Source organism: Andrena cerasifolii, chromosome 5, assembly GCF_050908995.1.
Source record: "Andrena cerasifolii isolate SP2316 chromosome 5, iyAndCera1_principal, whole genome shotgun sequence".
Lineage (NCBI taxonomy): Eukaryota > Metazoa > Arthropoda > Insecta > Hymenoptera > Andrenidae > Andrena > Andrena cerasifolii.
In genome coordinates this window covers 11170086-11195612 of record NC_135122.1, presented here as the reverse complement: position 1 = coordinate 11195612, position 25527 = coordinate 11170086, and the positions used below count along the sequence as shown (strand labels likewise).

Here is a 25527-nt window from a genome sequence, read left to right as displayed (position 1 = left end):
TAACGCATACTGACGTAATATCATCCGATCTTTAGGAGATCTATGATTGGCCGCAGTGAAGGTCGGGTGACTGTTCGTAATTTGTTGGGTATTACGTTTGACATATCAGCGTGCCGTTGTTTTAATTATCCTGTTTCTTTCATGAAAATAAATGTTTGACATATAACACGCCAGGATGGCTGACCCCGAGGGATGGTCCTCGACGCAGGACAACGATTTTTCCAGTTTTCAGTCGAATGACAGCTTCAATTTAAATGAAGTGACTGGTATCGATGGTACGTTGCATGTAATGTTTATCACATTAAAGTCTGCTCTTTGTTTTGTTTTTCTCAGTATCGAAATCTTCACTTGCCCCTCCACTGTGCGATAGTTGTTTATACTCTGTCCCTTCATTAATCCTTATTTAATGCTTTTAAGGGAAAAGAAAAACGTTATGCTTTATTGATTTAAGATATAAAAAACTGTAAGAATCATATCTTTCATTTGTTTCATTTGCTTGATTTATGTGGCTGAAAATATCTTTAGAAAGATTAATGCAATTATACATGTATCAGTGATAACATTAACGCTGCTAAAAAATATTTTGTTATTTAAATTAAATTGCAGACCATTACCGAATAATTTTCATTATTCTTTCTCATTAGAAACTAGACATTTCTAGACTTATAAACTGTTTAAATTCATTCCACTCTGTTTTATATTCTTAATTGCAGATCTTCTTACGAACTGTGAGAGTGAACTACTAAAAAATGAAAATTTATTTAGCGATGACGCGTTACTTTCGCAGTTGGAAGAGCCTTTAGGGATGGACACCGAAGGATTGGATTTCTTAAGCTTTAACAGCAGCGAGGAATTTAAAGAGTTCAAAGAATTTCAGGATTACAAGGATCCGAATATCGTTAAATCTGTACCGAATGAAAATGTAATCCTAAGTCCGGCGGTAGCAGAAAATGCTCAACAAGTTCCTCGTGTGTCGCAACAACAGCCTCGGCAACAACAGAAACAGCAGCAACAACAGTTACCGTTACAGGATGTAACACCTGTACAAAATAGACCTCAAAGAATATCTGTTACACCAGCGCCCACAGTATTTAGTTCACAATACGCTATTCCGCAAAATGTGAATTTCAGTGTTCAGTCACCTGTTGTAACAATAGCACCAGTGGCGCAGCAGAGACAATTGCTTCTGCCAGCTAAACTCATAAAGTCAGAATCGGTCGTTTATTCCAGAGGATCGCAAGGTGTTACTTCGGCATCTGTACCGCATCAGATACATACTTTAGTAAACACTGCGAATGGGACAGTTTTAACTACGGGTGCGACTTACAATTCTCAAATATTATTAATTATTAACAATCTGCTATGTTTCAATTAAACCCGTTTATTTCATTTCGCTTTTTATTCAGGTATCCCTGTTGTACTGGACACAGATAAAGTACAGATCAATCGTTTGAACACGAATACACACGTTGGTGTGCCGAGAGTGAAGGAAGTAAAGCGCAGTGCTCATAATGCTATCGAGAGGCGTTATAGAACGTCGATTAATGATAAAATCATCGAACTGAAGAATATTATTGTCGGAGTAGACGCGAAATTAAATAAGTCGGCGATCTTGAGGAAGACCATCGATTATATCAGGTATATAACATTAAAGCCCGTTCACCTTTCTTGCGCGGATATCGTAAACTAATGAGAGTATACAAATTTCAGATTTCTGCAGAATTCTAATGCAAAGTTGAAGACAGAGAACATGTCACTGAAAATGGCTGCGCAGAGGCAAAATTTACGCGATTTATTGGTATGCGGTGAACTGACACCGCCTAGGTCAGATTCGAGCGAGCCGTCTTTGTCTCCTGCGCCGGCACCATTATCTCCACCATCTCCTTCGTCCATAAAAGACGATCCAGATGTGTTACAAAATATTCACTCGGCGTCTGTCCTTACGAGTCCAGGCATCAAAGATCATACTAGACTTACACTCTGTGGATTTATGCTTCTCTTCTTGGCATTTAATCCTCTTGGTTTTCTCATCAATAATGTTGGAAGATTTAATTCTGATTACGCAAACACCAAGTTAGACGGTCGCACGATTCTTAATTATCAAGGTACGATGTCATTGTAATATACCGTAATAATATCATTTAATCGACAAGCGATACTATTACTAATCACTTTCAGATCAATCGGAGCCCGAGAATCCAATTTGGAGCAACGTGTTTCTATGGTTGACGAATATCATACTTCTAATCGGCGGGATTTGCAGATTATTACTTTACGGTGATCCAAAATTACCCTCGGACAGCAAAGTATTCCTGGAAATTCATCGATGGAGGCGTCAAGCGGAGTTCAACATATCGAAAAATGAATCTAGCCAGGCGTGCCGCGATTTGCATCAGTGTTTGCAATACTTTGGGCGTCCCTATCCGTCGTCGCGTATAGAAGCTTGGCTCGCAACTATTTGGCAAATTACGAGGCAACTTCTTCATAAGCTCTGGATTGGAAAATGGATCTTATACGTCCATAAATGGTGGTCTGAGAAAACAACGCGGCAGCAAGCAGAAATGTCTGCCATGGAGATAGCCATTATTTACCAGCACATGCTTTGCCTACGGTTATCAGAAGGATCGAAGAATGGGACACTGTATCTTGCTCTCTCCGCTGTGAATTACGCGGAATCCGCTGGTGAAACTATGCCGAAGTCATTGTTGGCGGAAATATATATCAATGCTGCGCTGTACTTCAAACAGTCGCTCTTTCCATTCATCCACAAATATTACTTGGGCAAAGCGCGCACGTTGTTATCATCGTGCACCGTCCCCCCGAAATTGAAATGGATAATGAGCGACGAGGGTGCTAAATTTTTAGCATTCCAGAAGTGGCAATACGGTGAACAGCAAGATAACGAATTCACATCTCAAACAAGCCGGGCCGATCCTTTATCTTACGCATCTCGTGCATACAGAGATCATTTGATTGGACATTGTTTGCGTACTTTAACTGGTACCGTCGGAGACACTCACTTGTCTTCGATGTTAGAGTACGGACAAGTCATCATGGCATCCGCTGGTGTAGACGCTGGCTTTTTGTGCACTGACAAAATCACTGTTACACGTAAGTTGAAGGAGTAGTAAATGTACAGTAAGAAGTTAATCGTTATGGAACTGATATTTCAAATTCGTTGTATTTTAGATTGCGAGGATGAAATTGGATTATGGTGGGGAGCAGTCCTGTACGTGGCTGCTTGTTGGAGATTAAGGGAAGACGATTCGCAGGCATGGAGTATCGTTGAAAGCAAATTCCCTTACGAAAGGAATTATCAGCTCTGTAATAGCAACAAGAGTGTCAGTCCCTTACCATACATCGTATTGAATGCTTTACAAGCAGCGAAAGCCACGAGTAAATCAGCGTCCATGCGTTTCATCGAGCAAGCAGGGATATTGCTCGAACAGTCTTTGGTTTATTATAATTGTAAGCAGCAATCATCGCAAAATGTTTTGGTAAGCATCGAAGTATTATATTCGTACCATAAGTCTCAGTGTTTGTACATTTAATTATATTCAGTTATAAATATTAGTGGATTCATTTTTTACACGTGCTTTTAATACAAATACGTAGAATATTAATTCGCGTTGACTGTAGCGTTTAAAGTAGTATAAAGTTAAAGTTATCAATAGCTTTTGCGGACAAATTTATGCAATTGCTTTCCTGTTACAAGTGTGCATTGTAGTTGCATTGCATGAAATATAACTGTGCAATACTTCTACAGTGCAACTCTTGTGGCAGGGCTCGGCGCCATGTAGTAGTAATACACGTATCCATACATGCCTATAGCTCTCAAGAGATCTCCAATCTTTCATAACTACACGATTCCTGCATTTCTTCTAGCTCACTCAGTTGTGGATTTGTGATTGGTTGCTCGAGATGCGCACTACATTCTGGCAAGAGTTAGACAGCGATTCGGAGAGGCCAAATGCAGGCATACCTCTCGGAGGTTTCCAGCGCGATTTAGCTTGTTTGAGGCAATTGTGCCAACATATTCCAGTAAGTTTCAGCGTTAGAATAATATTACGAGCGAGTAGATTATATTCATAATTTATTATGCATTTTTTCAGTCTACACTGGCACGAGTATTTGTTTACGAAGCTACAGCGCGTATAATGGCTGGGGCGACACCGGTGAAAACTCAAATATTGCTAGATCGTAGTTTACATCATAGAAATTCTCGGTCTTCTATTATCTGCGGAAAGGATCGTTCGCAGGATCAGTATAGTGGAGAGAGAGAGCACGCAGTAGCTTTGTGTTTAGCGTGTCGACATTTACCTGCACTATTGTTAGCCTCGCCTGGAGAACGTGCTGGCATGCTTGCAGAGGCTGCTAAAACACTTGAAAGAGTGGGTGACAGGAAAAGGCTTCAAGAGTGTTATAAATTAATGCGACAATTGAGCCCTGCTATATCTGTCAACTGATACATTAAATAAAAATGTATCCCCATACGTAGTTGGCGTTTTGTATACTATGTAAGATTAATGTACATAAATTTCCATATGGACTGTAAATTGGGAAGTAATCGTTTTACGTTTATAAGTCAGATTATTTAATCGATTGTTTCGTAGGTATATTCGTAATTTAATATTCACCACTAAGCAATCTCCTAATCGAATCGATACATTTACTATCATTACACTCGTATAATAAAAAAGTTAACGTTCTTAATGATTTGAATGGCATTTTCTTCATAAAAATACTTTAAAAAAATTGCGAGACAGGGTTTGCTCGTTGCATAAAAGAATAAGCATGTGATATTTCAATGTTTTATTTCGTTTACAAAATAATAGTAGTTGAATTATCCTAGGTCTATGAATATAAAGATAATTTATATATGATTATTCTGCCAAAGAAATCTGTGCTGTCGCTGAATACAAACTTAAAAGCTTTTGCTTCTTTTGGTTCACTTAAGTTAAACTTTTGTACTGTATTATTATCCTCTGGATAGAATGGCTCAAGAAATTCAGTCCCTTTATCGCCAGCTTCTATGTGACAATCTTTACCAACAAATCCACCTTGAAATTGAATCTCGAATGAACTTACTTCACACTTTTGCTCAAAATTGATAATTATCCATTGTGGAGTTCCCTGGAATGTATATTTCAATATTTAATATTTTATAACATACGTCGCAGAGACATAAATAGAATTTATGCTATTACTTCTTTGCCAACGCGTGCTACCTTAAATGATACGCAGTATGCACTGCAGTATTACCTAATATTTAGAGACAGTTTTGCAAATATTAAACACTTTCATACCGCATCAGAATTCCAACAAGTATCAGGGCAATTATCGAACATGTATTTCTTTCCATAAGATCTGTTGTCCTTATTTGAGACTGAACTGACCCTACACAAATAACAAATTTTAAATACAATTTCTGCAACACTGAAATATAATTAAAGTTTAGCGCAGGTTACATATTAAATTTAAACATATACTAACTAATAGAAATACAATTGTTTTGAATAACTTACCGACATTCGAATTTGCGTTGCGCGAATAAACAAGTCATAATAAGAAAAAGTAAGAATACTTTAACAGCTTCCACGTAACTTAGTTTTAAATATTTATTAATTACACTTTATCACTCTACTGGCTCTTGTATTTATTTATTTACATTTGTAGAAGATTGTTATCAAACTACAAGAATTGTTTTGTAAATTTTCTGTAACGAGGTTGATGGAGGTTATGTTGCAGAATTAATTTAGGTTAGTTTAAACTGAGATGGTAGAAACAATAGGCACAGCAAATTATTTAACCACTACGTAGCCGCTCACTGATTTTTCGTCGAACGCAGGGATCGGCGCCGCCGGTTCGGCGGACTTAAGCTACGTAGATGGAGGGGGAAATACCTGCAGGAGCGGTGGTAATGTGTGCGTGAACTGACGCCAGCGCCAAGCCAGCTAAGTGGCCATAAGTGGCGCCAATGCGAATCAACACCACGGCTAACCAGCGTCACCGGGAAATATTTTACATTACCACCGCTCCTGTAGGTGTTTCCCCCTCCATCAGCGTAGCTTGCGATCCCTGACAACGTGTACACCAAACCGAGCCCTCAACGAGATAATACTGTATTCTTTATTTCTGTCTCCTAATCAAGGAGACTTCAGTTTTTATTGTATAATAATTTATTTTTAAGTTTGATCTATATTAGAAAACTTAACAATATCTGAAAATATGAATACATAAAATTAATAGGTGTTGATTTATGCAGTTACAAGTTGAAAGGATGTTAACAAATTTGAGAGAAATAATATTAGACTACTCTATTTATGGATGTACAGTATTTGGAGAGGAACTTGTTAAGTTGGAAGAATGTTTAATTGCATTTGTGTCTAAATTCTTATTATGTGATTGGCTCATAACAATTAACAGGTAATAATAAGTTTATTTAAATTCTTTATGTTCGCAAACATGCAACTGAACATAGTAAGTACTTATTCCAGATCTCTTAAACAACATGACTTATATGACAATTAGAAAACAACTTAGTGTCGAGGTCGAGAAGCAGGCTCCTGATACTATGTATCCGCAGAATTTACAAATGTACATTATACCACCGTCCGGCCATATTAACATGGAAGAATTGCAGCAATGGTGTGTCAATCGACTGAGAGGTAGATAATTCGAAGTTAATAAGGAAAGTAATAAATATTATGCGCGTTTTTCTGTTTCCATGACATTAAATGTGACTAGTTGCATGAATTACAAGGGACGTAAGGTATTAAGAATAAAATTATCACTTGTTTTACTTATTTTTTATCTTACAAAGAGTCTAAATTGTATTTTGTAGTTCTGAAGTTAGTAAAAGAAATATCAATGCAAAATTATAAAAACTCGTCCGTACATTGTAAGGCTATCTTGATTAAGAAGTTGAAGGAAAATGGCCTTTATGATTTTGCGCTACTTATAAATGCACCTGGTTATGAATCTCAGGGAGGAATGGAACAGCTTTTAAGAAGAAACGATTGTATGTCACACTTTATATTGAGGTCCGCATTTTCCTTTGACCATGACAAGAGGGTGTGGTTCTTCGAGCAAGAGACAAGATTATTCAAATGGAGATTTTCTTCCTTGGATAAAGAAGGAATCAAAGCATTCATTTCCATTAATGGACTTCAGTACTCTACTGTTAGTATCATACATATGGATAATAAAAACTGCGTACTATTACCAATATATATATTACCAAGATCCTTTGATTTTAGATTACCAAAGAAGAGAAAGAGAGGATCGAAGAGGAGTTTCCAATGTCGTTATGCAACCCAGAAAGTACCGATAATGTATTTTACAAAATAGAGTTTACCAGTGCGCTAAGTCTAGTTGCAAAGCGGCAAGTATTTATAAAAGATGGTATTGCTTATGTGCCAGAAACAAAGATGTCACTAATAATTATTTCCGAATTTAAGAAAAGATTAAACGAAGGATTTGCTGTAAGTATAGAATAATAATTTGCAACCAACTGCTTTTATGAATTGTATAATTATTTCTTCTAGAAATTACTTATTATTTTAGTATTCACGAGGAGTTGCGACAAGTGTTTATGGCGACGAAAGGATAACTAAAGTTTTCAGCGTACTTCTAAACAGCATTAACACTCAGTATTTCAAGCTTAATCCACGCAGACAAGTGAATATTAATGAATTAGATGAGGTATGCTTCGGTCTTGTATTTGAAATTACACCGAAACAAAATGTTATTTTAAAATTAACAGAAACGAGAAAGAATCTTTATTTAGCTTGACATTCTTTTTATCTAGCTATCAATAACATCTTATCCATTGTGCATGAAATTGCTCCACCAAGCATTAAAAACAAAGCATCATCTCACAAATGGTGGTAGGGTGCAATATTGCTTATTTCTCAAAGGAATAGGAGTCCGTGCAGATGATGCATTACAATTCTGGAGAAATGAATTTGTCAAAAAGATTACTGAAAGTATTTTTCGAAAAGAGTATAGATACCAAATACGACATTTGTATGGACAGGAAGGAAGACGTGCAGATTATGAGCCTTTCTCCTGCGCTAAAATATTGAAAGCTGTTATTGGTTTGCGAGATAATCATGGGTGCCCATTTAAGCATATGACGCTTGATGTACTTACCGAAACACTCTCTAAATGTGGATTGGTTCAATCAGGTAAATAAATTAAAACAAATAGTTAAGGAAACATTCTATCTTTCGCAAAAAAATTTTCAAAGTTCATAGAAGGTTCGATCTTTAAAAAATTTACAAATATTCCAGATATAGAATCGGTGACACAACTTTCAAAACAAGGTTCTTATCTCAACGCATGTAAAAAATACTATCAGATCACTCACAACTATATTACAGAGAATACTTTTGACCATCCGAATATTTATTTTAATCACAGCTGCAAAGTTTTTGAGGATATATATTCAGGTAAGTTTCGTTAATATATTGTGATAAATATTACTTTCTTTACGAATTTGTAGAATCTAATAAAAGTTAGTTTCAAAAGTAATCAAAGGAAAGGAATTAAATAAGATTATGTAATCTCTGCTCTTGTCATTAGATCAAAATTATTAATGCGTAAATTAACTGTTTTAGATGAGGAAGATTGAAAAATGCTGCGAGTTGTAAATGAAGGAAAGGGGTCTGGGTTAAAGCAAACTGAAAGTATTATGCGAGATGTGTATAAGAAATTTATTTGTTCATATACATTTCTTTTAACAAATATTCGCAGCAGACTGTAATTGAAGAATTAGTGTATTTTGCATTGGCTTTGTTAAAAATAATCCAGTAATTTTAACTGTAATATGTAAAATGTATACAACATATATCTTTTGTATAAATGAAAACAGATTCTTCAATTTTGAATATTAAATTAACTTTAATATATTCAAGTGTATTAAATAGTACATTACATGGAATTAGCATTTCTTAATAGTTTATTTACATTTATTACAAAATACCTAAATGCATTTAAAAATGCTTCTCACAATGTATTCACATAAAATTAATTGATTCTAATTAAACGCCTTCATTTATGTTTCTCCACAGTCTCGTCTATGACTTTATTAAGTTTACGATTCTGCCAATCAAGGGAAATATCATCCAGATGGTTGTCGAAGTCCACGAGATTTCTGTAAAGCTCTGCTTTCAACAAGGAATACAGTGCATCGGTATGCATTACCCCTTTATCGTAAAATACACTGCAAGAATAAAGAAGAAACATTTGTATGCAACATTAAGTGTATTAACAAATATATTTATGAAATATTTCATTACTCAGATATATCTTTGGTCTTCCATTTGCCATCGACAAACTGTGACACTCTCAAAGGATTTGCGTTCATTCCAAGCGTTACTTCTTTATTATCCACCTGATAACAGAAGAAATTAATGAAAATATTTCTAGACAATCTTAGCTTAGTAATACTTACTACAACAAGTAGAGCATTGCCACAGTTTTCTGCTATTTTGTCCGCCATTCTGTGAGCAGGTTTATCCGTACTACAATAAAAGAAAGAGCTTGTTAAATTAACAAAATTAAAGCATATGCTTAAAAACGATTAACCTGGAGTAAACTAGTTTAAATGCGCTAGGTATGTGTTAAGAATATAAGTTCAAGATATATAATAACTTCTCAAGTGGATGAATAATAAATTACCTTAAATCGTGTATAGTTTCATTCGCAAGATAATAACCTGCGAGTACCAGACCTCTGCTCATAGCATATTGATCGACCTGGAAAGATTTTTACTTACATTCATCTGGTTATTAAATATATTGTATGTAGACTCCCTAACATTATAAAACTTCAAGTTGCCACATAACCTTCAATTCATCAATACTACTTAGCAATTCAATTATTATAAATGTATGGAAGATATATATATAATACTATTTGACGTAAATTTCTACGTTTACAATAGAAACAAGAACGCTATTTAAAAATTCTAAAATTATCGTACCTCGAAAGACATATCATTAATTCATTAATTTCATAATGTAAGTACAGTAGATCACTTATATTTGCATGTGCTTCCCCAAAATATTACCAATATAAAAACCTCTGTGCATAAGATTCATTTTTGTGTAAGTAGCTTGTACCTGATTATTTAAATATTTACCATGGCCAAAGCAATTTCCGCCATGGGCGAGACATGGAGGCAGATATGAAACAGGGGGATTGCATCTTCGATTCGCAGTTCCATGGATTTGCCATCACCTTTGTTCTTCTGTTTGGCTAACAACAAACCGTTTATCGCGCAATGAGGATATTTAGCCGCGTGCAATATAATTTTACAGTACGCTCGACTAGAGAACGAGATATCTGCCATTTTGACGTGGATACACACGTGTGTGTCAGTGTGTAGGATAATAACAAAATTACGATTAGCTATCGATACTATCGATAGTTTCTTCGATATAGGCGAGTCATGCGTTACTCTCTGAAGTTGGTAGCACGCACAATAGTGGGTGATAGTGGGCAGTTCAAATTGGTTCAAATTCAAGTTTCAAGGTGTAAAGAAGTTTCGCGGTTTATTTTCTCGTCAAATATTAAAGAACGCTTTAAGAGAAGAAATTGATCTTTTATCCTAGGATTTTTACGAAGACGATACTACTTTATATTTGAAAGCATGAAAAGGTATCGCCGTACGTATCAGTGATTTTATTTAAAAACGTAACCGTAAGAGGTTAAGAAGGCGGGTGAACTTGTCCACTCCGAATAACTTCCAAAGTGTGAAATTCAAAAAGGCAGTGAATTTTCTATGGGAAAGTATTAAGCTTATTTCTCCTACACTTAATAATAGTAACAATTGCATAGAAGTCCACGAACATCACTTTGAGCACCTACTGTGACTATATAAGGTAAGTAATGAGACCACGAACAACGTTTCCGCAAATATCTCGCTAATTATTAGGTTTAGGACAAAGCTTAATACTTTCTTATAGAAAATTCACTGCTCCTTTAAATTGTAATACAAAAAGGTACTTAAAAAATTCAAAGTCTCCCCGATATCTCGTAAACAAATAGGTTATTTAAAAAAACCCTTCCAGCATCACATGCTCCCTTCGGTACCGTGCAATTTCTATATGAAACACATTTCTATGGAACAGCTACTTTAGAAGTTATTTGGCGTGGACAAGTTATGTGACTCGACGTAAGCCTATATTCTTCGCATCAAAATGTATACTGAAGTTGCAATGCACACAGGTAGTTGCAATTAAATATCAAATGCTATAAGGACAGATTATGTATGTTCGGTGGAAGATAAGTAAAGAAGAGCCAAACGAGAATTGAGTGAAGAGTAGATGATGAAATGTTTATTAAGTTGGCAATAATTGAGAAAATACTATTTGAAAGTTCGCACCGTATTTCTGTTCCTCTGCATCCTGCAGCTTTGTAGAATGGAAAATATCCAGAAAGTTATTGATCTTCTGCACAAAAAGAAGGCGATCCGTGTGAACCAGTTTGCAGAAACGGAAAGAAAACAGACCGAGGAATACGATGATTTGATGCATACGTTACAAGCTATGAAAGGTTTACACTTTTTCATCAAACAAACTTATAATTCTTAACTTTATTATTCTTAACTTTGCAATCAAACTTCAATAATTTATATGTTTTACTCATACATATTTGTTGCAGACGAAAGGACCAGTTGTATAGAAACTGTTAGTAGAAACTTGCAGTGTTTAACAACGCACGAACATTCGATCTATAAACTCGTCCACAATTCAGAAAATGCTCTGGGGCTACCGATCTCTCACAATTATCATCGGTATAATAAGTTCCTTAGCGTGTTATTCTGTATTGTAAAACACTTCTTATAAGTCTGCTTTCAGGCAAGCCATAACGTTTTTGTCAGAAGGAATTGACTTCATAAATAAATCACAGAACGTGTATAAGAATTTTGATAATGATGACAAAGAGAACAATGCCAATTCTATAGATCTTATTAATGATATTGTAAGTTCATCCACTGTTAATTAAATTACATAGAACAGGGTTGACTAACTGGTGGCTCACGGGCCACCAGGGGCACTTCCGCCTTGCTGCCACGCTGAACGGCTCCCTCCATATCTACCAGACTCTGACGATCGCAGTCGAAAAGAGAAGGAAAGAAGGAAGAATCCACTGCGATCGTGAGAGTCTGGTAGGTACGGAGGACCATTCAGCGTAGCAGCAAGGCGGAGGAGCCTCCGGTGGTTCGCGAGTAGGGCTACCATCCATCCGGGTTTCCCCGGATTTGTCCTCTTTTTTAGGGCGTCCGGGGGGATTTTCTGTAGTGATCCGGATTATTCGATGCTGCTCGCTCGAAAAGTCATAAATACTTTACCTTTATTTCTTGAATGCGGTTACAGTCTATAATTTACAGAAATTTTTGTCTTGGTATATCGTGCCTAATATATAAAATAATTAAAAGTGTCCGGGTTTCAAGTGGAAATGTCCGGGGTTTTAATGCTCTCAGCCCTGGATGAATAATTTTACAGATGGCAACCCTACTCGCGAGCCACCAGTTAGTCAACCCTGACATAGAATATTCTAAATTTTTAATATTTCACGCTTTCCTTCCAGGCACTTTGTACAAACACTGTGGGAATTGAATTATATATGGTAGAATCATTAATTGCTAAGGTAAAAACATTGCAGAGGAATGCGGATGTAAGAATACTACTCAATTGCGGTGGTAAGTAGAATTTTAGCATAGAACTATCCTTATCAGATAAGGTTCAATTAAAGGATGATATGGGCAATGATTGGGTAACGGTAGTAATATCAATGAAATAGATATTTCTCTTAAATTCTGGTATGGTTAGAGATACTTTTATGAAAATATACAGTTCAAAATTATTGAAAACACTAGCTCGTAACACTCTTACCTTTCCACGCTATACATATATACGTTGGACATATATAAACTAATTATAATTGTCTGTTTATAGATGAGGATACGGAAGTTTGAGATATTGTACTATGTCTTAAATAAGACAATTTTATTTTTATACAAATTTTATACAATTCTTATCTTCTAAGTATCCACAGTATTTTAAATATTTAACGCAGAAACGTAATTGCATTTATAAGTTATCTTTGTACAGTATTAATTAAACAACTTGCGTTTATTAAATGATGATGTCATATTGATAATCAAGACTTCATTATAACTCTCTCCAATTTGGATCCATAATATTCTGCGATGGAAAAAGTATTTTGGGTAAATAATATAATATATTTGATAATAAATATGTTTTCTTTCGATAGATATTATTTTCGTACTATTAATTCGGGCGTGATTTGCGATGTCGAATGCATAATAGGGAAAGGCAGTATTTCGTTTCGAAAATGACGTGGAATGTTCATATCTCTTTCTGGTTTCTCAGTTTCACAGGTCAGTGAGATTGTCCTTTCTCTTTGAAGTCGAGAACTTTGAAATAAATGGACTTTAAAGTTACTTACATTTTAATAGATAGACGTATACTTACTTCGCAACATTGTACTGTTCAGTAGCGACTTTCTTTTCTCTTTCAATTAATGCTTTAAATTGAGTTTGTAATAGGCAAAGTTTCTCTTTATGTTGATTTTCCAGATGCTTCGCATCTTTTAAAGCTTTTATTCCTTCTTCCTTTTTAGTTAAAGCTGACTATAATTCGAAAAAGATAAATAACTTGTCTTTAGAAGCTGGACCAAGTATATCATATTTGTCGCAAAGCTGTGGCAAAAATTACCAGTGTTAAATTTTCAAGTTCCTTAGCACGCATAATAAGTAATTTTTCTTTCTCTTGCAGAATCTGGTTCTGAGCATCAAGTTCATTGTTCTTTTCCTGCCATTTCAGTCTTTCTCGATTAGCAGAAGCAGTGGCTTCTTGAGCAATTTTAATAGCTGCCTCTAGCTGTAATAATGATTCAATAATAAATATCGATACTATAACATTCTATAGCCTTGTGTACCTCTATTTTGGCAATATCATCATTATTAGTCTTGAATCTGTTTAGCACTTCTAGTTGCGCTTTCTCCGCTGCTACTGTTTCTCTTTCTTCTGTAAGTAATTTCAGCTGTCTTTTTTGTTCTTTCAGCCAAGATTCCTTTAATGTCTAGAATCATAGTATTAAAGTGAAAACAACAAACTCTCTAAATGTATAATTATTTTATATTATCAACTATTCTAGTCATTAATGAATAATTTCACATAACAATATAAAATTTAATTCAATTGTACCTGCAAATAGCTTCTTTCCCACTTTACTTTTTCTTCAAACTGTTCTCTCTCTTGTAAGAGCTGCGCAGCTTTCTTTCCAAGCATTTCTTGCGCTTGACTGTTCTGCGTATTCTGTATTTGAAGTTCACTTATAAACTGTGTAAAACGAGCGTCGAATTTCATTGTTGTTTCCACAAATTTATTACGATGATCTTCCAAAGTTCTATTCTGATTATTTAATTCGAGCTTCTGGGCTATAAACATTTATCATACAACAGAAATGAGAGAATACAACGTCATTACATTTAATGTTAAGTTTAAATTTCTTTAAAAATATGTTTAGAGCATTTTTATACTGTTTACTCTAACAACATGTATGAGGTATATGCATTTCAAGTTAAAATTAATGATAAATTATTAATCAATTATTCGTTAAACTTACCTTGTATATGATCTTCGTGGGTTTTGAAATAATTTTCTCGTAACTGTAATACTTCGTTATTTTTTAGCTCTATTACTTCGTTGTTTTCCTTTATAGTTTCAACAATAAAATTAGCTTTTTCTAATATATTCTCTATATCAGCCTTTCTATTCGTCACAGTTTCCATCATTTGATCTTCTGTCTGCTTGGCTCTAGATATACTTTCCATTATATTAGAATATTCTCTTTCCACAAGTTTTATATTTTGAGCATGTAACTCGTTAAGTTCTTTAACGTGTCGAGCATGTTCACTCTGATCAAAAGATATTAATATAAATCTACAATGTTAATAATGTAATTGGATTTATTAAATAGATTATAAAAACCTTTAATTTATGAATTTCTTCTTTGTAAAAATCTTCTATTTGCACTTTTTCATTGCTTAATTTTTCAAATTTTGCTATGTAATCACTCTCTAAGAATTCGATTTCTTGTTTTGTTCGCTCCTCTAATTTTATCATTGCCTGTTTCAAAAATGCAATTTGTCTCCTAAAACACAAATTTTGGTAAATGTTCTTTACGAATATTATATAATGGGAATATGTTAGAGAACATACTCGTAGAAATCTGCTTGAAATGTTACTTCACTTTCCTGTCTTTCGTTTATAGAGGATAACATGCTTTCTAATTTAGATTTTTCTGCTTGCAACACTTTTACCATATTCTCCATTTCCTCTTTTTCATTTACCGAGTTCCTTTCTTTTTCACTTTCCCCTGAATTACAACTATGGTAAATTGATGCAGTACTTGGCACTGAAATAGGCTGGGCCATCAATGTCTTGAAAAAAAAAACAGCAAACGTATTTTAATCTCATTTAACACTCTTTTCATTGCAAGAGTCCGATCTCATAGTAAAAGAATGCTCACTTGTATATATTGATTAATGCGTTCCTGTTGTACTTTTATTTGCGTCTCCAGTAAAGTCTGTTTTTCAAGTTGTAGTTTTAGGAGAGCATTAAATTGTTTCTCTTGATTACAGAGCATGGTGTGTTGACTGTCCGATACTTTACTCAATTGTTCATGTTGCTGGGAAAGCACCGCTGCTGTTCTTAATTCATGTTCTTGTTGCTGCATGCTCATAATCGCAGCTTGTTGATTAACTTGTGTACCAAATAATAGGGAGAAATGGTCTGGGACACGCATGGCTTCTAAGCCTTTTTCATCAGCTACCCTTAAATCTGACGAACTTGTGTTATCCCGAAGTGGAATATTTTCATTAATAGATACTTTTCCAACTTTATCGGATGCTCTATCTTTCAATCTTGCCGCCTCCACTTCATCTACCTTCTTATTTTCTAATTTCTTTGTACCACCCAACCATTCTGGTAAACTCTCCTCTGATTTAGTATTATGTACATCAGACTCTCTGGCTGGCATACTTTCATTCGCCGCCTTAAAAATTAGAAAAATATATTGAAAACTACAAGATATATTGTTAAAAGATATCCGTACAATATTATTATAAATTGTTACTTTCTGTATTTCTTTGTATTTGCGAATCATTGCTAGCTACTTTAAAGAGTAAGAGTTTTATTATATGCCAGCAATTAAGCATAATTACCAGTTCAAGGCTTTGGTCAGGCAATAAATCAGTAGATAGTAAACCAAGAGGATCATTTATGATTTTCGTATTCCTTCTACCTCTACGAGGCTCTCTCGTAGGCAGCGTGATTGATTGCTCCGTATGTTGAGATCTCGGTTTCTGTATAGTGTTTGTGAGTACCGCAGGTTGTACTGAAACTCCTGATTCCGCTTGTTTAGTGTTTCTATAAATCATGGAATCCATTGTAACAGATGAACGAGGTTTATTCTCAAATAAGTTCTCTCTTAACAATGATCTTCTTGGTTTGTCATCTATTGTGTCTGATTTATCGATTAAACTTGCTAAGACATCCTCCTCTTCGTTCCTAGACACACTTTTCTGTCTTTGTACATTTCTTTCTTTAGACAATTCACTTTGTAATAAATTAGAGTTAGTTTTAGAACTCGGATGACCACTTGGTTTCTGTGAAAACAATTGATTAACATCTCTTTGGTCTGTATTAAACTTTGATTCCAATTCTATATTTGATTTGCTACTTGTCGTTGATGGTGTTTTGATCTTAAATAAGTCTTCCATTAGGCTACTTTTACTACCAGCCATGAATAAATTCTTCTTTTCCTTCAAAGAAGTTTCCTCGTCGGATAATAAGTCCGCGAATGAATTATCTTCGGTGGGATCTGTGTATCAATAATTTCGTTTTAATAGTTAGTCTTGAAAATTATGTAAAAAGTAATAAAAGGGAAAATGTTCATAGTCGTGTTCGTTGAAAATAAAAAATTATATTTCAGGATTTTCGTTAACGCTAATATTATATTGAATCATGAACTTCTCCTCTATCTTTTCCTGCTATTTTAAATATCAAATCACCTTTGAATATGACCTTTTTTCTCATTTCTTTATCTGACTGCGCATTAGAATCTTTGAAAATACTCGTAGAAGATTTTGATCTTCTAAATGAGTCATTAAATAGTCCCAAATCCAAACTGTCCATATCTTCTAATGCTTGTGTGATTTCCTCCAAATTAGCGTTTGAGGTTTCCATCTGTATAAAATTGTGTATAGTAAAAATGAATGAAACAAAAAAATATTTTTATATAATTCCAATAAGCTTATTAAGCTATTCAAGTTTAGTTACTAATACATAAAATAAAGGGAATCGGTACCTTTTAGGGAATGCAACTTAACTACTTAACTTGTTTTTTTAAATAGTTTTCAATCTATTTCCTACAAAATGAAAAGTGTAAACATCAGCAAATGCAGCTGGAAAAATCATTTCTCGTAACTATGTTGTTCCAATTGTTTTCCAATCCTGTAAGTAGTTTCCATAGAAACTACGTAGAAGGGTAAACCAGTTCTCAAAGTATACAAATAATTAATGTGACTTGGTAACAAATTTTTTAATGCAAATAAATCTGTTTGAAATTAGCGTTAAGTGGCTGCGAAATTTTACTTAGAAAGGAGTTATAAGACTGTTAAGGCTGATTCGGACACATTGAGTAATTTACTTGAGTGGCGAGTAATTTAGTAATTTATCATGTGTGGACACTAAAATTTAGTCGAGTAGTTTACTAAGACAATGGTAAATTACTAAATTACTCGCTACTCGACTACATTATTCAACATGTCTGTTCCAGCCTTTACTCACCGATTTCATCATTGAAAGTTTCATAACTTTACCAGTAGCTAGAATAAAGTACTAGATAGTTGCTCATATAAACACTTAATCATTTACAACATATTTGCCAATAATAATCATCTTTCTCTAGCTGATTGTCACAAATTTACTTAATGTTATGTTCCTTTCAAAGGAATCGGTAGCTCCCTTAGCTACCAAAGTCTTACAAAAAATACTTTCAAATTTATATTCAGCATTATAAATAATCTTCCATAGGATTTACTCTTTATTTAGATATTTATTGTTTTGTTAGTCATTCAAATCATCAGCATCATTCATCTATATAAAACTAGCAAAATATACCTGCGCTTCGCTTCGGGCCTAAGAGGTATTAAGGACTCCATGAAAACAAATTTCACCCCTTTTCACCACACCCTTAGAGGCTGATTAGGGCAAAATCCTGAAATTGTGTTTTTAGGCATTTGTGTGAGTAAGCTTTGTAAGTAGAAACCAAGTTCATAACTAATCGAGCCTAAGGGATATTGAGAAGTCCGTGAAAACACAGTTTACCCCTTTCCACCCCCTTACAGCAGAAAAAGAAAACAGAAGGAAAACTGTAATAATAATAAATGTAAAAATTCCAAAGTAACTGGGATAAGCGATTGGTACTACGAGAGCTCTCTATCCGTTCGCAGCGGCGTACCTTGGTCCCGTTGAATTTTCGCTTGCGAGTACGCTCGTGACACGCTTGTGGCCGCCCTGCGGTCGAGGCGCTCTGGCCTGTCGCAATAACATACATAACCTATATATACATTATATTATATATGGTTTTTCCGTGAAAGGGAGGGAGTTTTTTTTAAAAAGATTTCTTAGCGAGCACCTAGGGGCCAAGAGGAACGTACCTAGTAAATTTTATGGTCATTGGATCAGTGGTTCCAGAGAAATCGTGATTATCAATGGTATTTGATTTGAATTTTATATATATATATAGATTGTAAACCACTGTCGGTAACTCTTAGTTGCACGCATGCTCGTTCTGTCAGGTGTATTGAGAAGCAGTGGTGAGGGTAATAACAAACGATAGTAGGGGACTAGGGGTACGCGATGGAAAGGGGAGCAGTTTGATACTGCATATGTGACTTCCGTGGTGTTGCGTGGTTCGCTGTGTTCGTTCGTCCAAATCGATAATACGTTGGAAACTGTTGATGTCAACCGAATATTAATTCTCAGCGTATAATCCTTCTGATCTTTTCTATTCGCAACAAAATTCTCATCTCTCGTTGGACGACTTGACGATGCAGAGTGTCATTAATTCTGTAAAAGGCACCGCGCTTGGTGTCGCCGAATACTTAACCCCTGTACTAAAGGTATGCTTGTATGTGACATCCTAAAAAGCATAATAAATCGAATATGTTGCAAAATAACACGATTCCGTGTAACGAGTATGTCAACCATTATTCACTGTTCGATCGTTCGTTTATATTGCACCGCTATATATTTCTAAAGCTAAGTTGTAATAAATTTACCATACAGCTTTGATATATTTAAGATAAGTTTCTGTAACGAAATCTTGGATAATCTTATTGATCTCTGTTGTCGTAGCTACAACGTTTATCTTTTAAATGTATATGTGTAAGATCCTTGTTCTCAATGTATGGATAATCTACGAATATTACTCTTTTTACAACGTTAAATATTGTACTCGATGCTTTCTGGCATTCAAGCGTTCTAGGAAATGCTTTCTATGTAACGAAGAAGGTACAGAGTCAGAATAAAATGGATTTCTAAAAATAACTTTCTTTGTTGTACAGGGGCCTACAACAATGTTTATAGTATTTCCAGAGAAGCAAAGTATATAATTCTTGCTGCGTATACATGTATACACTTTTAGTTCGCTTATTCGCTATCGTCTTAAATATGTGTACTCCAATTTCTCATACTTTCAATTCAACTATTTGTATCTGACGTACGTAGTATATGGGAGTTAATCAAAACTCTACCTTTGCTTTTCGTGCTTATCATTTTTTCATAATTTTACAATTTTCTATTATTTAACCCTTTCAGTGCTAAACACTTAATTATATTTAATTTTATTCATCGAGTGCCAATAGACATTTATTATTCGCGCTGCGTCCTTGAACTAAATACAAACTGTGTCTCCATAGCACCCAAAGGATGAAACTTTGATTTTGTATATTTAAAAAAGATGTGTGATAGACTACCTCAGGGTTGATTAATTGGTGGCTCCTCCGCCTTGCTGCTACGATGAATGGCCCTTCTCCATACCTACCAGACTCTGACGATCGCAGTGGATTCCTCCTTCTTTCCTTCTCTTTTCGACTGCGATCGTCATAGTCTGGTAGGTATGGAGGGGGCCGTTCAGCATGGCAGCAAGGTGGACGTACCCCTGGTGGCCCATGATCCACCAGTTAGTCTACCCTGGACTACTTAAATGTGTTAATATTTTTGAACGAATGAACTTCCAGCAGGAAAGGTAGCATATTTATGTTATACTTCAAATGTAACTTATAACATTAAAGGAAAGTAAATTTCGAGAAACTGGAGTATTAACACCAGAAGAATTTGTGGCAGCAGGTGATCATTTAGTACATCATTGTCCGACATGGCAATGGGCTACCGGTGACGAGAATAGAGTGAGGCCATACCTTCCCAAGAGCAAGCAGTTTTTATTGACACGTAATGTTCCTTGCAGTCGCAGATGCAAACAGGTACTATTGTTCTCAGGGAGACGATACGATCCTTAAATTATTTAACATACTTCAAGTTGCGAGGAAAGTTATGTAAGTCGCTGATAGTAACTTCTCTGACTGAATTTCAGATCGAATACACTAAAGAACAAGAATGCATTATAGAAGCTGATGACCCAGAGGGTGGTTGGGTAGATACACACCATTACGATGCTAGTCTTGGCGGTATTGACGACAGAGTAACTGAAATGACGTTAGAAGAAACACATCTGCCTCAGTCGATTGGCGCAGGGGAAAATAATGACGACGAAGACGATGATGAAGATGATGATGGGGATGGCGAGGATATGGAAGCTTTTGAAGTCAGTGGAATGTTGGATGAACAAGATAAGGTACTGTTCGTACGTTATGCACTATGAAAGTACAGTCTCTAAACGGATATAACGTATATACAATGATCAGTAACGCATTCAGTGGTTGATTTAAGAGGGGATTGCGCCTTCTTGGGCCGCAAAATAGGTAATTCTTTGTGAATTTTTGGTACAAAAACGGTTCGACAAATTAATTTGAGATTTGGCAGGCCGTTTTATTGTATCTCGAACTTTATCGATATTGTGAAAATATGGTTTGAAGGCGTGGATTCTCTGCTTTTGGCTGTTTTTTCAGACCTTAGCTGTATTGCTTTTCGACAAAGTTATAACGATATAAAGAGCACTTGGTCAATTTTACAAAAATTTCTTCAACTTGCGAAAGTTCCAACTTTGTCGAAAAACAATACAGCTAAAATCTGAAAAAAATAAAACAGCTGAAAGTAGGGATTCCACGCTTTCAAACCATATTTTCAAAATATCGATACGACTATTTTTGCCAGAGTTATAACCATGTAAACTTGTCCCTATTTTCCTGGAGGTGATCCTTTAATTAATATGAGGAGTGTACTACACTTGGCCCGTTTTTAATAAACTACCTCTTCATTTTCCCCCCAAAAATGGGCCCATCAGAACACTTGCCACCTGGGCCTTTTTTTCTTAAATCCACCACTGAACACATTACGTCGAAATCTGTTTTGAATCCAATAATGCATACTATAGACAATATCGTAGGCTAATTAAATTTAAATTAAAAAGTATGCAGCGGAAACTGCAAAGAAACCAGCCAAAGAGAAGTGGGAAGCATGTTCTGAAGGAGAGATAATTCACACACGTACATACGACTTATACATCACGTACGACAAATATTATCAAACACCTCGATTGTGGCTTTTAGGATACGATGAGGTTCGTTCTCTTATTTGTAGAGTTTACAAAGTGCTTCTTAACTTAATACCATCTTCCTTCTACGAAAGAATCGTAAGCCTCTGACAATGCAAGAAATGTACGAGGATGTTAGTCAGGACCACGCAAAAAAGACTGTGACGATGGAGGTTCATCCTCATATACCGGGACCACCAATGCCTTCGGTTCACCCCTGCAGGTAATTTTGAGCAATTACTACTGTTCTAAGAAAATATTTGTATTACTATAAACAATACTTTTTATTGCGATAAAATTGCAGACACGCCGAAGTAATGAAGAAAATTATCGAAACAGTAATGGAAGGTGGTCGCGAGCTTGGTGTGCACATGTATTTGATAATATTCCTAAAATTTGTGCAATCCGTAATTCCTACAGTTGAATACGATTACACGCAAAATTTTATGCTGAATGCTTCCGGTTAAGAGCTTCATGGATTTACATCGTACTTTGAGGGTGATTTTGATTTTAGTTTTTCAGCGTATAAGTAACAGAACTGAGAGGACTGTGAAGCATACAACGTAATAAACTCTTATCAATTCGGAGAATTGCAACATCTGTACCCTTGCATGATGCTCGGATATAAAATTGAATTTGGCCGATTCTATTTTTATGGCTCGTCTCTTAAGATTATTTGTAATCTTTAATGTTGTTATTGTATCGCCTTTATATGAATACCAGCGCATTACTGCACATTTCTCAAATAAACGATGAATTGAGCATGAATCTTTTCATCTTTATTTAAACATTAGTGACGAAGCTACACGTATCTTTTCAAACAGTGTATAAAATTTAAAGTAACTTTTCTTTACAGTAATTGATTACAGTTCCAAAATAGTTTAATGATAATTGAATTCAACGGGAATATGTATTAGTGGCCCTATTTTTAATTTCAGATTTTATTCGAAGTATTTATTATCCGTTGAGCTTCATTTCAGATTTTTAATTCTGCACGGAGTGGGAGGAAAATGCTTTCAAATTCGTACACCAGAGGTGTTGCCTCCGATCGGTATTAAAAAATGGCGGTACCTGAGTGTTCCGTGTTTACATGTCATTCATCCTGTTCAACGTTTGCAAGTGAAAGTTTCATTCAAAGGATAGTTTCTTTAACCATGTCACAATCTGTTTACGGCACGTCTAGTACGTTACGCGCAATGTAAATTCTTGATCGAACTACCTTTTTTGTAAATCGATTTTTCATAGGTTAGGGAGAGTCGGTGATTGAAACTTATAGTATATGAGATATATTATATGTGAAAAGAACATTTCAAGGAAAATGTCGACTCTATACGACCAGATAAAGCTTCTTTACGAGCAGTGTTTGTATTCGAATGTTATTTCACTAGTAAGTAAATGTAACGAGCGATTCAAAATACTTCCTTTCCTTAGAACTTCAATGCAGATAAATCTGTGGAAGCGAGACGCTAGTATATTTGACCAGTATATTCCATCGATCATTGTACTGTTCAGATTATTATTGCGAGATGACAATGTGCCTCATATCTAATATAATTGTTTCCATGGTATAGGCAAATTTAGTATTATCTCTCAGCGAACACAACTCAGATCTGTTACCGATACACGGAAAGTTCCATATTTACGTTTATTACGCCGACGCTCACTTTTACTTGGGCAAATATAAACGAGCCGAAGCGCTTTATAAAAAGTCTTTGCAATTTCGCAAGTGCCTGTTGAAATCAAAAGGCGCCACAAAGCCTTTAGAAGGTCAAAAGGATCTTCCGACGGATGTCGACATAAAATTCCAGATACATCTGTGCTTAATAAAATTGAAAAATTCCCAAGAAGCGCTTCAAGTGCTCCAAAGCATTCCTGGCAAACAGAGAACACCGAAGGTAAATATAACAAATGTAGATGTCGATTTTCACTTGTGTTTTTACATATTTCTTCACTTCCAGGTGAACATGGCTCTCGCGAAAATGTTCCAAGAGCAAGGAATGGAGCGTTCGGCGATTACTACTTACAAGGAAGTTTTAAGGGAGTGTCCCTTGGCGTTAGAAGCTGCGGAAGGTCTGCTCTCTCTCGGAGTGAAAGGCATCGAAGTGAATTCGTTGATCGTAGGTTGCGCGTCCAATCTCTCGAATTTAGACTGGTTGAATACTTGGATCAAAGCTCACGCGCACATACACAATAGAGAGTATACCCATGCAGTGTCGACATTGAGGTCTCTAGATAATGTTAATCTGCTAAGAGATAATTTCAATCTATTGACAACCATGGGAGAATGTTATTACTACGCTGGAGATGATAAAAATGCTCTGTTATGCTTGCGAAGAGCTAGGATTATAGAGCCAGATGTCATGAAAGGGTAATAATCAGTTAGTCTACTCGACCCATGGATAAAACTGACAAACAAATATTTTTCATATTATTATTACGCAGGATTGACGTTTATGCCGCAGTATTATACAAAACTCATCATATTAAAGAACTTGAAAGACTGATTTCTGTAGTGACAGCGAGCAACGAATGTACCGGGGAAATATACGTTGCTATGGCGTATTCTCTGTACGCTGCTGGAAAAAGTGGTAGGGCGGATACTTTGACAGCCCAAGCTTTGAATCTGAGTCCGAACGATATAGAGGCAACGATACTTCGAGGGAATATTCTTATCGAACAAAAGAAGTATCAGGATGCGCTGTTTTTCTTTAGACACGCGGTACAGCTAAAGCCGTATCGCTATGAACCGCACAAGGGTTTAGTAGATTGCCTCGTAGGAATGCACAGATTACGAGAAGCTCTCAATATCGCCAGTGGATCTTGCAAACAGCTCGGGCATACTGCGAGGGTTCTCACTGTAATTACATGAATCAAGTTTAACACGAAATATCCATGCGATTAAGAATGAGAAAACAAATTTCTTTACAGCTGTATGCTTCTGTACTCATGAAGGATCCAGTTTCCGTTGGAAAAGCAAAAAATCTGTTGGAGAAGGCGTTACTTCAGGACGAAGTCTACTTGCCTGCAGTTTATTTGTTAGCTGAGATATACGAGCAAGAGATGAACTTGGAAGCTGCGATCGCATTGCTCGAAAGGCAAGTGGAAATTCAATCGACATGTAAACTGCATCAGATGCTCGGGGATCTTTGGGCAAGAGTTCACAACGAGGAGAAAGCTTTGGATCATTACGCCATTGCTTTGAAGTAGGTTCTTCAAGACTATTAGAAATGAATGTGCAATGTAATATCTAACACGCGTCTTTACTTGAAACTTTAAAGCGATATGATGTGTCAAACTAGTCTAGATCCGAGCAACAGAAGGGCCTTGGAAGGAATGCATCGGCTAGATAACTCTTCAAATAAGCTGGATTCAGCTTACTACATGACCGTGGGTGAAGAACAAACAGATACAACTTATGATGTTGGCGATGGCTTACCGGATACTGATAATGATGAAGCTCCAGACGAAAGTGAAACTGAGGCTGTATGGTCTGACATGGATCTTGAGGCAAATAGTCAATAATACAAAAAAATTTGTTATGCAACTAAATAGCCTCTGTATGATTAAGTTCGAGCTGTAATTAGCTTTTATCGTCTGTAATATTTCTTTTACTGTTACTTCTGTAAATTATAAGAAAGTATAAAACGTTTCAAGAGCTACGGGTCTCGCAACAAGAAGTGAATTATTTTGAAAATTTATTTTATATTC

The 25527-nt window shown here is 35.6% G+C and overlaps 8 protein-coding genes across 14 annotated transcripts; 5 read left to right on the top strand and 3 right to left on the bottom strand.

The window, feature by feature from the left end:
• The first annotated feature begins 57 nt into the window (after positions 1-57).
• Positions 58-4556, top strand: LOC143368677 (sterol regulatory element-binding protein 1-like). The gene is made up of 8 exons (XM_076811645.1): positions 58-275; positions 714-1316; positions 1407-1638; positions 1711-2105; positions 2179-3111; positions 3190-3497; positions 3886-4041; positions 4113-4556. Exons 1-8 carry the CDS (start codon positions 176-178, stop codon positions 4464-4466), a joined length of 3081 nt encoding a protein of 1026 aa, XP_076667760.1. The 5' UTR covers positions 58-175; the 3' UTR covers positions 4467-4556.
• A 241-nt stretch (positions 4557-4797) lies between these two features.
• On the bottom strand, positions 4798-5889 carry LOC143368707 (nuclear receptor 2C2-associated protein). Its single transcript, XM_076811713.1, has 3 exons — positions 5526-5889; positions 5307-5397; positions 4798-5133 (listed from the first exon to the last, which is right to left on the bottom strand). The coding sequence occupies exons 1-3, from the start codon at positions 5561-5563 to the stop codon at positions 4855-4857; spliced, it is 408 nt and encodes a 135-aa protein (XP_076667828.1). The 5' UTR covers positions 5564-5889; the 3' UTR covers positions 4798-4854.
• A 202-nt stretch (positions 5890-6091) lies between these two features.
• Positions 6092-9309, top strand: LOC143368686 (DNA primase large subunit). The gene is made up of 8 exons (XM_076811666.1): positions 6092-6426; positions 6498-6668; positions 6845-7182; positions 7260-7484; positions 7567-7704; positions 7811-8189; positions 8295-8453; positions 8622-9309. Exons 2-8 carry the CDS (start codon positions 6512-6514, stop codon positions 8633-8635), a joined length of 1410 nt encoding a protein of 469 aa, XP_076667781.1. The 5' UTR covers positions 6092-6426; positions 6498-6511; the 3' UTR covers positions 8636-9309.
• Emc8-9 (ER membrane protein complex subunit 8/9) lies at positions 8945-10400 on the bottom strand. The gene is made up of 5 exons (XM_076811691.1): positions 10148-10400; positions 9685-9761; positions 9458-9527; positions 9303-9397; positions 8945-9226 (listed from the first exon to the last, which is right to left on the bottom strand). The coding sequence occupies exons 1-5, from the start codon at positions 10355-10357 to the stop codon at positions 9055-9057; spliced, it is 624 nt and encodes a 207-aa protein (XP_076667806.1). The 5' UTR covers positions 10358-10400; the 3' UTR covers positions 8945-9054.
• A 115-nt stretch (positions 10401-10515) lies between these two features.
• On the top strand, positions 10516-13093 carry LOC143368702 (uncharacterized). Of its 5 annotated transcripts, none has more exons than XM_076811703.1 (6): positions 10516-10665; positions 11236-11562; positions 11671-11803; positions 11868-11991; positions 12601-12712; positions 12969-13093. In XM_076811703.1, the coding sequence occupies exons 2-6, from the start codon at positions 11430-11432 to the stop codon at positions 12986-12988; spliced, it is 522 nt and encodes a 173-aa protein (XP_076667818.1). In that variant the 5' UTR covers positions 10516-10665; positions 11236-11429; the 3' UTR covers positions 12989-13093. The 5 variants fall into 5 exon arrangements, with proteins under 5 accessions (XP_076667818.1, XP_076667817.1, XP_076667819.1 ...); XM_076811702.1 differs by having other exon boundaries at positions 10516-10673; XM_076811704.1 differs by having other exon boundaries at positions 10516-10677; positions 11240-11562.
• On the bottom strand, positions 13003-18451 carry Twy (fas-binding factor 1 twitchy). Of its 2 annotated transcripts, none has more exons than XM_076811647.1 (13): positions 18225-18451; positions 17114-17288; positions 16265-16923; positions 15571-16095; positions 15261-15481; positions 15030-15192; positions 14665-14956; positions 14244-14476; positions 13975-14118; positions 13752-13916; positions 13509-13666; positions 13303-13450; positions 13003-13217 (listed from the first exon to the last, which is right to left on the bottom strand). In XM_076811647.1, the coding sequence occupies exons 2-13, from the start codon at positions 17286-17288 to the stop codon at positions 13185-13187; spliced, it is 2916 nt and encodes a 971-aa protein (XP_076667762.1). In that variant the 5' UTR covers positions 18225-18451; the 3' UTR covers positions 13003-13184. The 2 variants fall into 2 exon arrangements, with proteins under 2 accessions (XP_076667762.1, XP_076667761.1); XM_076811646.1 differs by lacking the exon at positions 18225-18451 and adding an exon at positions 17410-18164.
• A 536-nt stretch (positions 18452-18987) lies between these two features.
• On the top strand, positions 18988-22587 carry Atg3 (Autophagy-related protein 3). Its single transcript, XM_076811676.1, has 6 exons — positions 18988-19228; positions 20402-20590; positions 20701-20961; positions 21697-21846; positions 21915-22042; positions 22124-22587. Exons 1-6 carry the CDS (start codon positions 19157-19159, stop codon positions 22284-22286), a joined length of 963 nt encoding a protein of 320 aa, XP_076667791.1. The 5' UTR covers positions 18988-19156; the 3' UTR covers positions 22287-22587.
• A 140-nt stretch (positions 22588-22727) lies between these two features.
• Apc7 (anaphase-promoting complex subunit 7) lies at positions 22728-25493 on the top strand. Of its 2 annotated transcripts, none has more exons than XM_076811663.1 (6): positions 22728-23206; positions 23391-23714; positions 23778-24187; positions 24262-24676; positions 24748-25022; positions 25119-25493. In XM_076811663.1, the coding sequence occupies exons 1-6, from the start codon at positions 23099-23101 to the stop codon at positions 25339-25341; spliced, it is 1755 nt and encodes a 584-aa protein (XP_076667778.1). In that variant the 5' UTR covers positions 22728-23098; the 3' UTR covers positions 25342-25493. The 2 variants fall into 2 exon arrangements, with proteins under 2 accessions (XP_076667778.1, XP_076667777.1); XM_076811662.1 differs by having other exon boundaries at positions 25098-25493.
• Positions 25494-25527: the final 34 nt, after the last annotated feature.

Bases quoted from the DNA above. Each gene is read 5' to 3' on its own strand.
- Emc8-9 (XM_076811691.1), bottom strand. From the start codon at position 10,357: ATGGCAGATATCTCGTTCTCTAGTCGAGCGTACTGTAAAATTATATTG. The intron at 9,398-9,457 runs GTAAGTATTACT...TTCTGTTATCAG, and splicing joins GCAATGCTCTACTTGTTGTA to GTGGATAATAAAGAAGTAAC. The intron at 9,227-9,302 runs GTAATGAAATAT...TTATTCTTGCAG, and splicing joins AAGACCAAAGATATATCTGA to TGTATTTTACGATAAAGGGG.
- Atg3 (XM_076811676.1), top strand. From the start codon at position 19,157: ATGCAGAGTGTCATTAATTCTGTAAAAGGCACCGCGCTTGGTGTCGCC. The intron at 19,229-20,401 runs GTATGCTTGTAT...ATAACATTAAAG, and splicing joins ACTTAACCCCTGTACTAAAG to GAAAGTAAATTTCGAGAAAC. The intron at 21,847-21,914 runs GTTCGTTCTCTT...CTTCTACGAAAG, and splicing joins GGCTTTTAGGATACGATGAG to AATCGTAAGCCTCTGACAAT.
- LOC143368702 (XM_076811703.1), top strand. From the start codon at position 11,430: ATGGAAAATATCCAGAAAGTTATTGATCTTCTGCACAAAAAGAAGGCG. The intron at 11,804-11,867 runs GTATAATAAGTT...GTCTGCTTTCAG, and splicing joins ATCTCTCACAATTATCATCG to GCAAGCCATAACGTTTTTGT. The intron at 11,992-12,600 runs GTAAGTTCATCC...CTTTCCTTCCAG, and splicing joins TAGATCTTATTAATGATATT to GCACTTTGTACAAACACTGT.
- LOC143368677 (XM_076811645.1), top strand. From the start codon at position 176: ATGGCTGACCCCGAGGGATGGTCCTCGACGCAGGACAACGATTTTTCC. The intron at 276-713 runs GTACGTTGCATG...TCTTAATTGCAG, and splicing joins TGAAGTGACTGGTATCGATG to ATCTTCTTACGAACTGTGAG. The intron at 1,639-1,710 runs GTATATAACATT...TACAAATTTCAG, and splicing joins AAGACCATCGATTATATCAG to ATTTCTGCAGAATTCTAATG.
- Twy (XM_076811647.1), bottom strand. From the start codon at position 17,288: ATGGAAACCTCAAACGCTAATTTGGAGGAAATCACACAAGCATTAGAA. The intron at 16,924-17,113 runs GTGATTTGATAT...ATTGATACACAG, and splicing joins AAAAAAGGTCATATTCAAAG to ATCCCACCGAAGATAATTCA. The intron at 15,482-15,570 runs GTGAGCATTCTT...TTTTTTTTCAAG, and splicing joins GCATTAATCAATATATACAA to ACATTGATGGCCCAGCCTAT.
- LOC143368686 (XM_076811666.1), top strand. From the start codon at position 6,512: ATGACTTATATGACAATTAGAAAACAACTTAGTGTCGAGGTCGAGAAG. The intron at 7,183-7,259 runs GTTAGTATCATA...CTTTGATTTTAG, and splicing joins ATGGACTTCAGTACTCTACT to ATTACCAAAGAAGAGAAAGA. The intron at 7,705-7,810 runs GTATGCTTCGGT...CTTTTTATCTAG, and splicing joins ATATTAATGAATTAGATGAG to CTATCAATAACATCTTATCC.
- Apc7 (XM_076811662.1), top strand. From the start codon at position 23,099: ATGAGATATATTATATGTGAAAAGAACATTTCAAGGAAAATGTCGACT. The intron at 24,188-24,261 runs GTAATAATCAGT...ATTATTACGCAG, and splicing joins GAGCCAGATGTCATGAAAGG to GATTGACGTTTATGCCGCAG. The intron at 24,677-24,747 runs GTAATTACATGA...ATTTCTTTACAG, and splicing joins ATACTGCGAGGGTTCTCACT to CTGTATGCTTCTGTACTCAT.
- LOC143368707 (XM_076811713.1), bottom strand. From the start codon at position 5,563: ATGACTTGTTTATTCGCGCAACGCAAATTCGAATGTCG. The intron at 5,398-5,525 runs GTAAGTTATTCA...TTATTTGTGTAG, and splicing joins CAACGCAAATTCGAATGTCG to GGTCAGTTCAGTCTCAAATA. The intron at 5,134-5,306 runs GTATGAAAGTGT...TATACATTCCAG, and splicing joins CTTGTTGGAATTCTGATGCG to GGAACTCCACAATGGATAAT.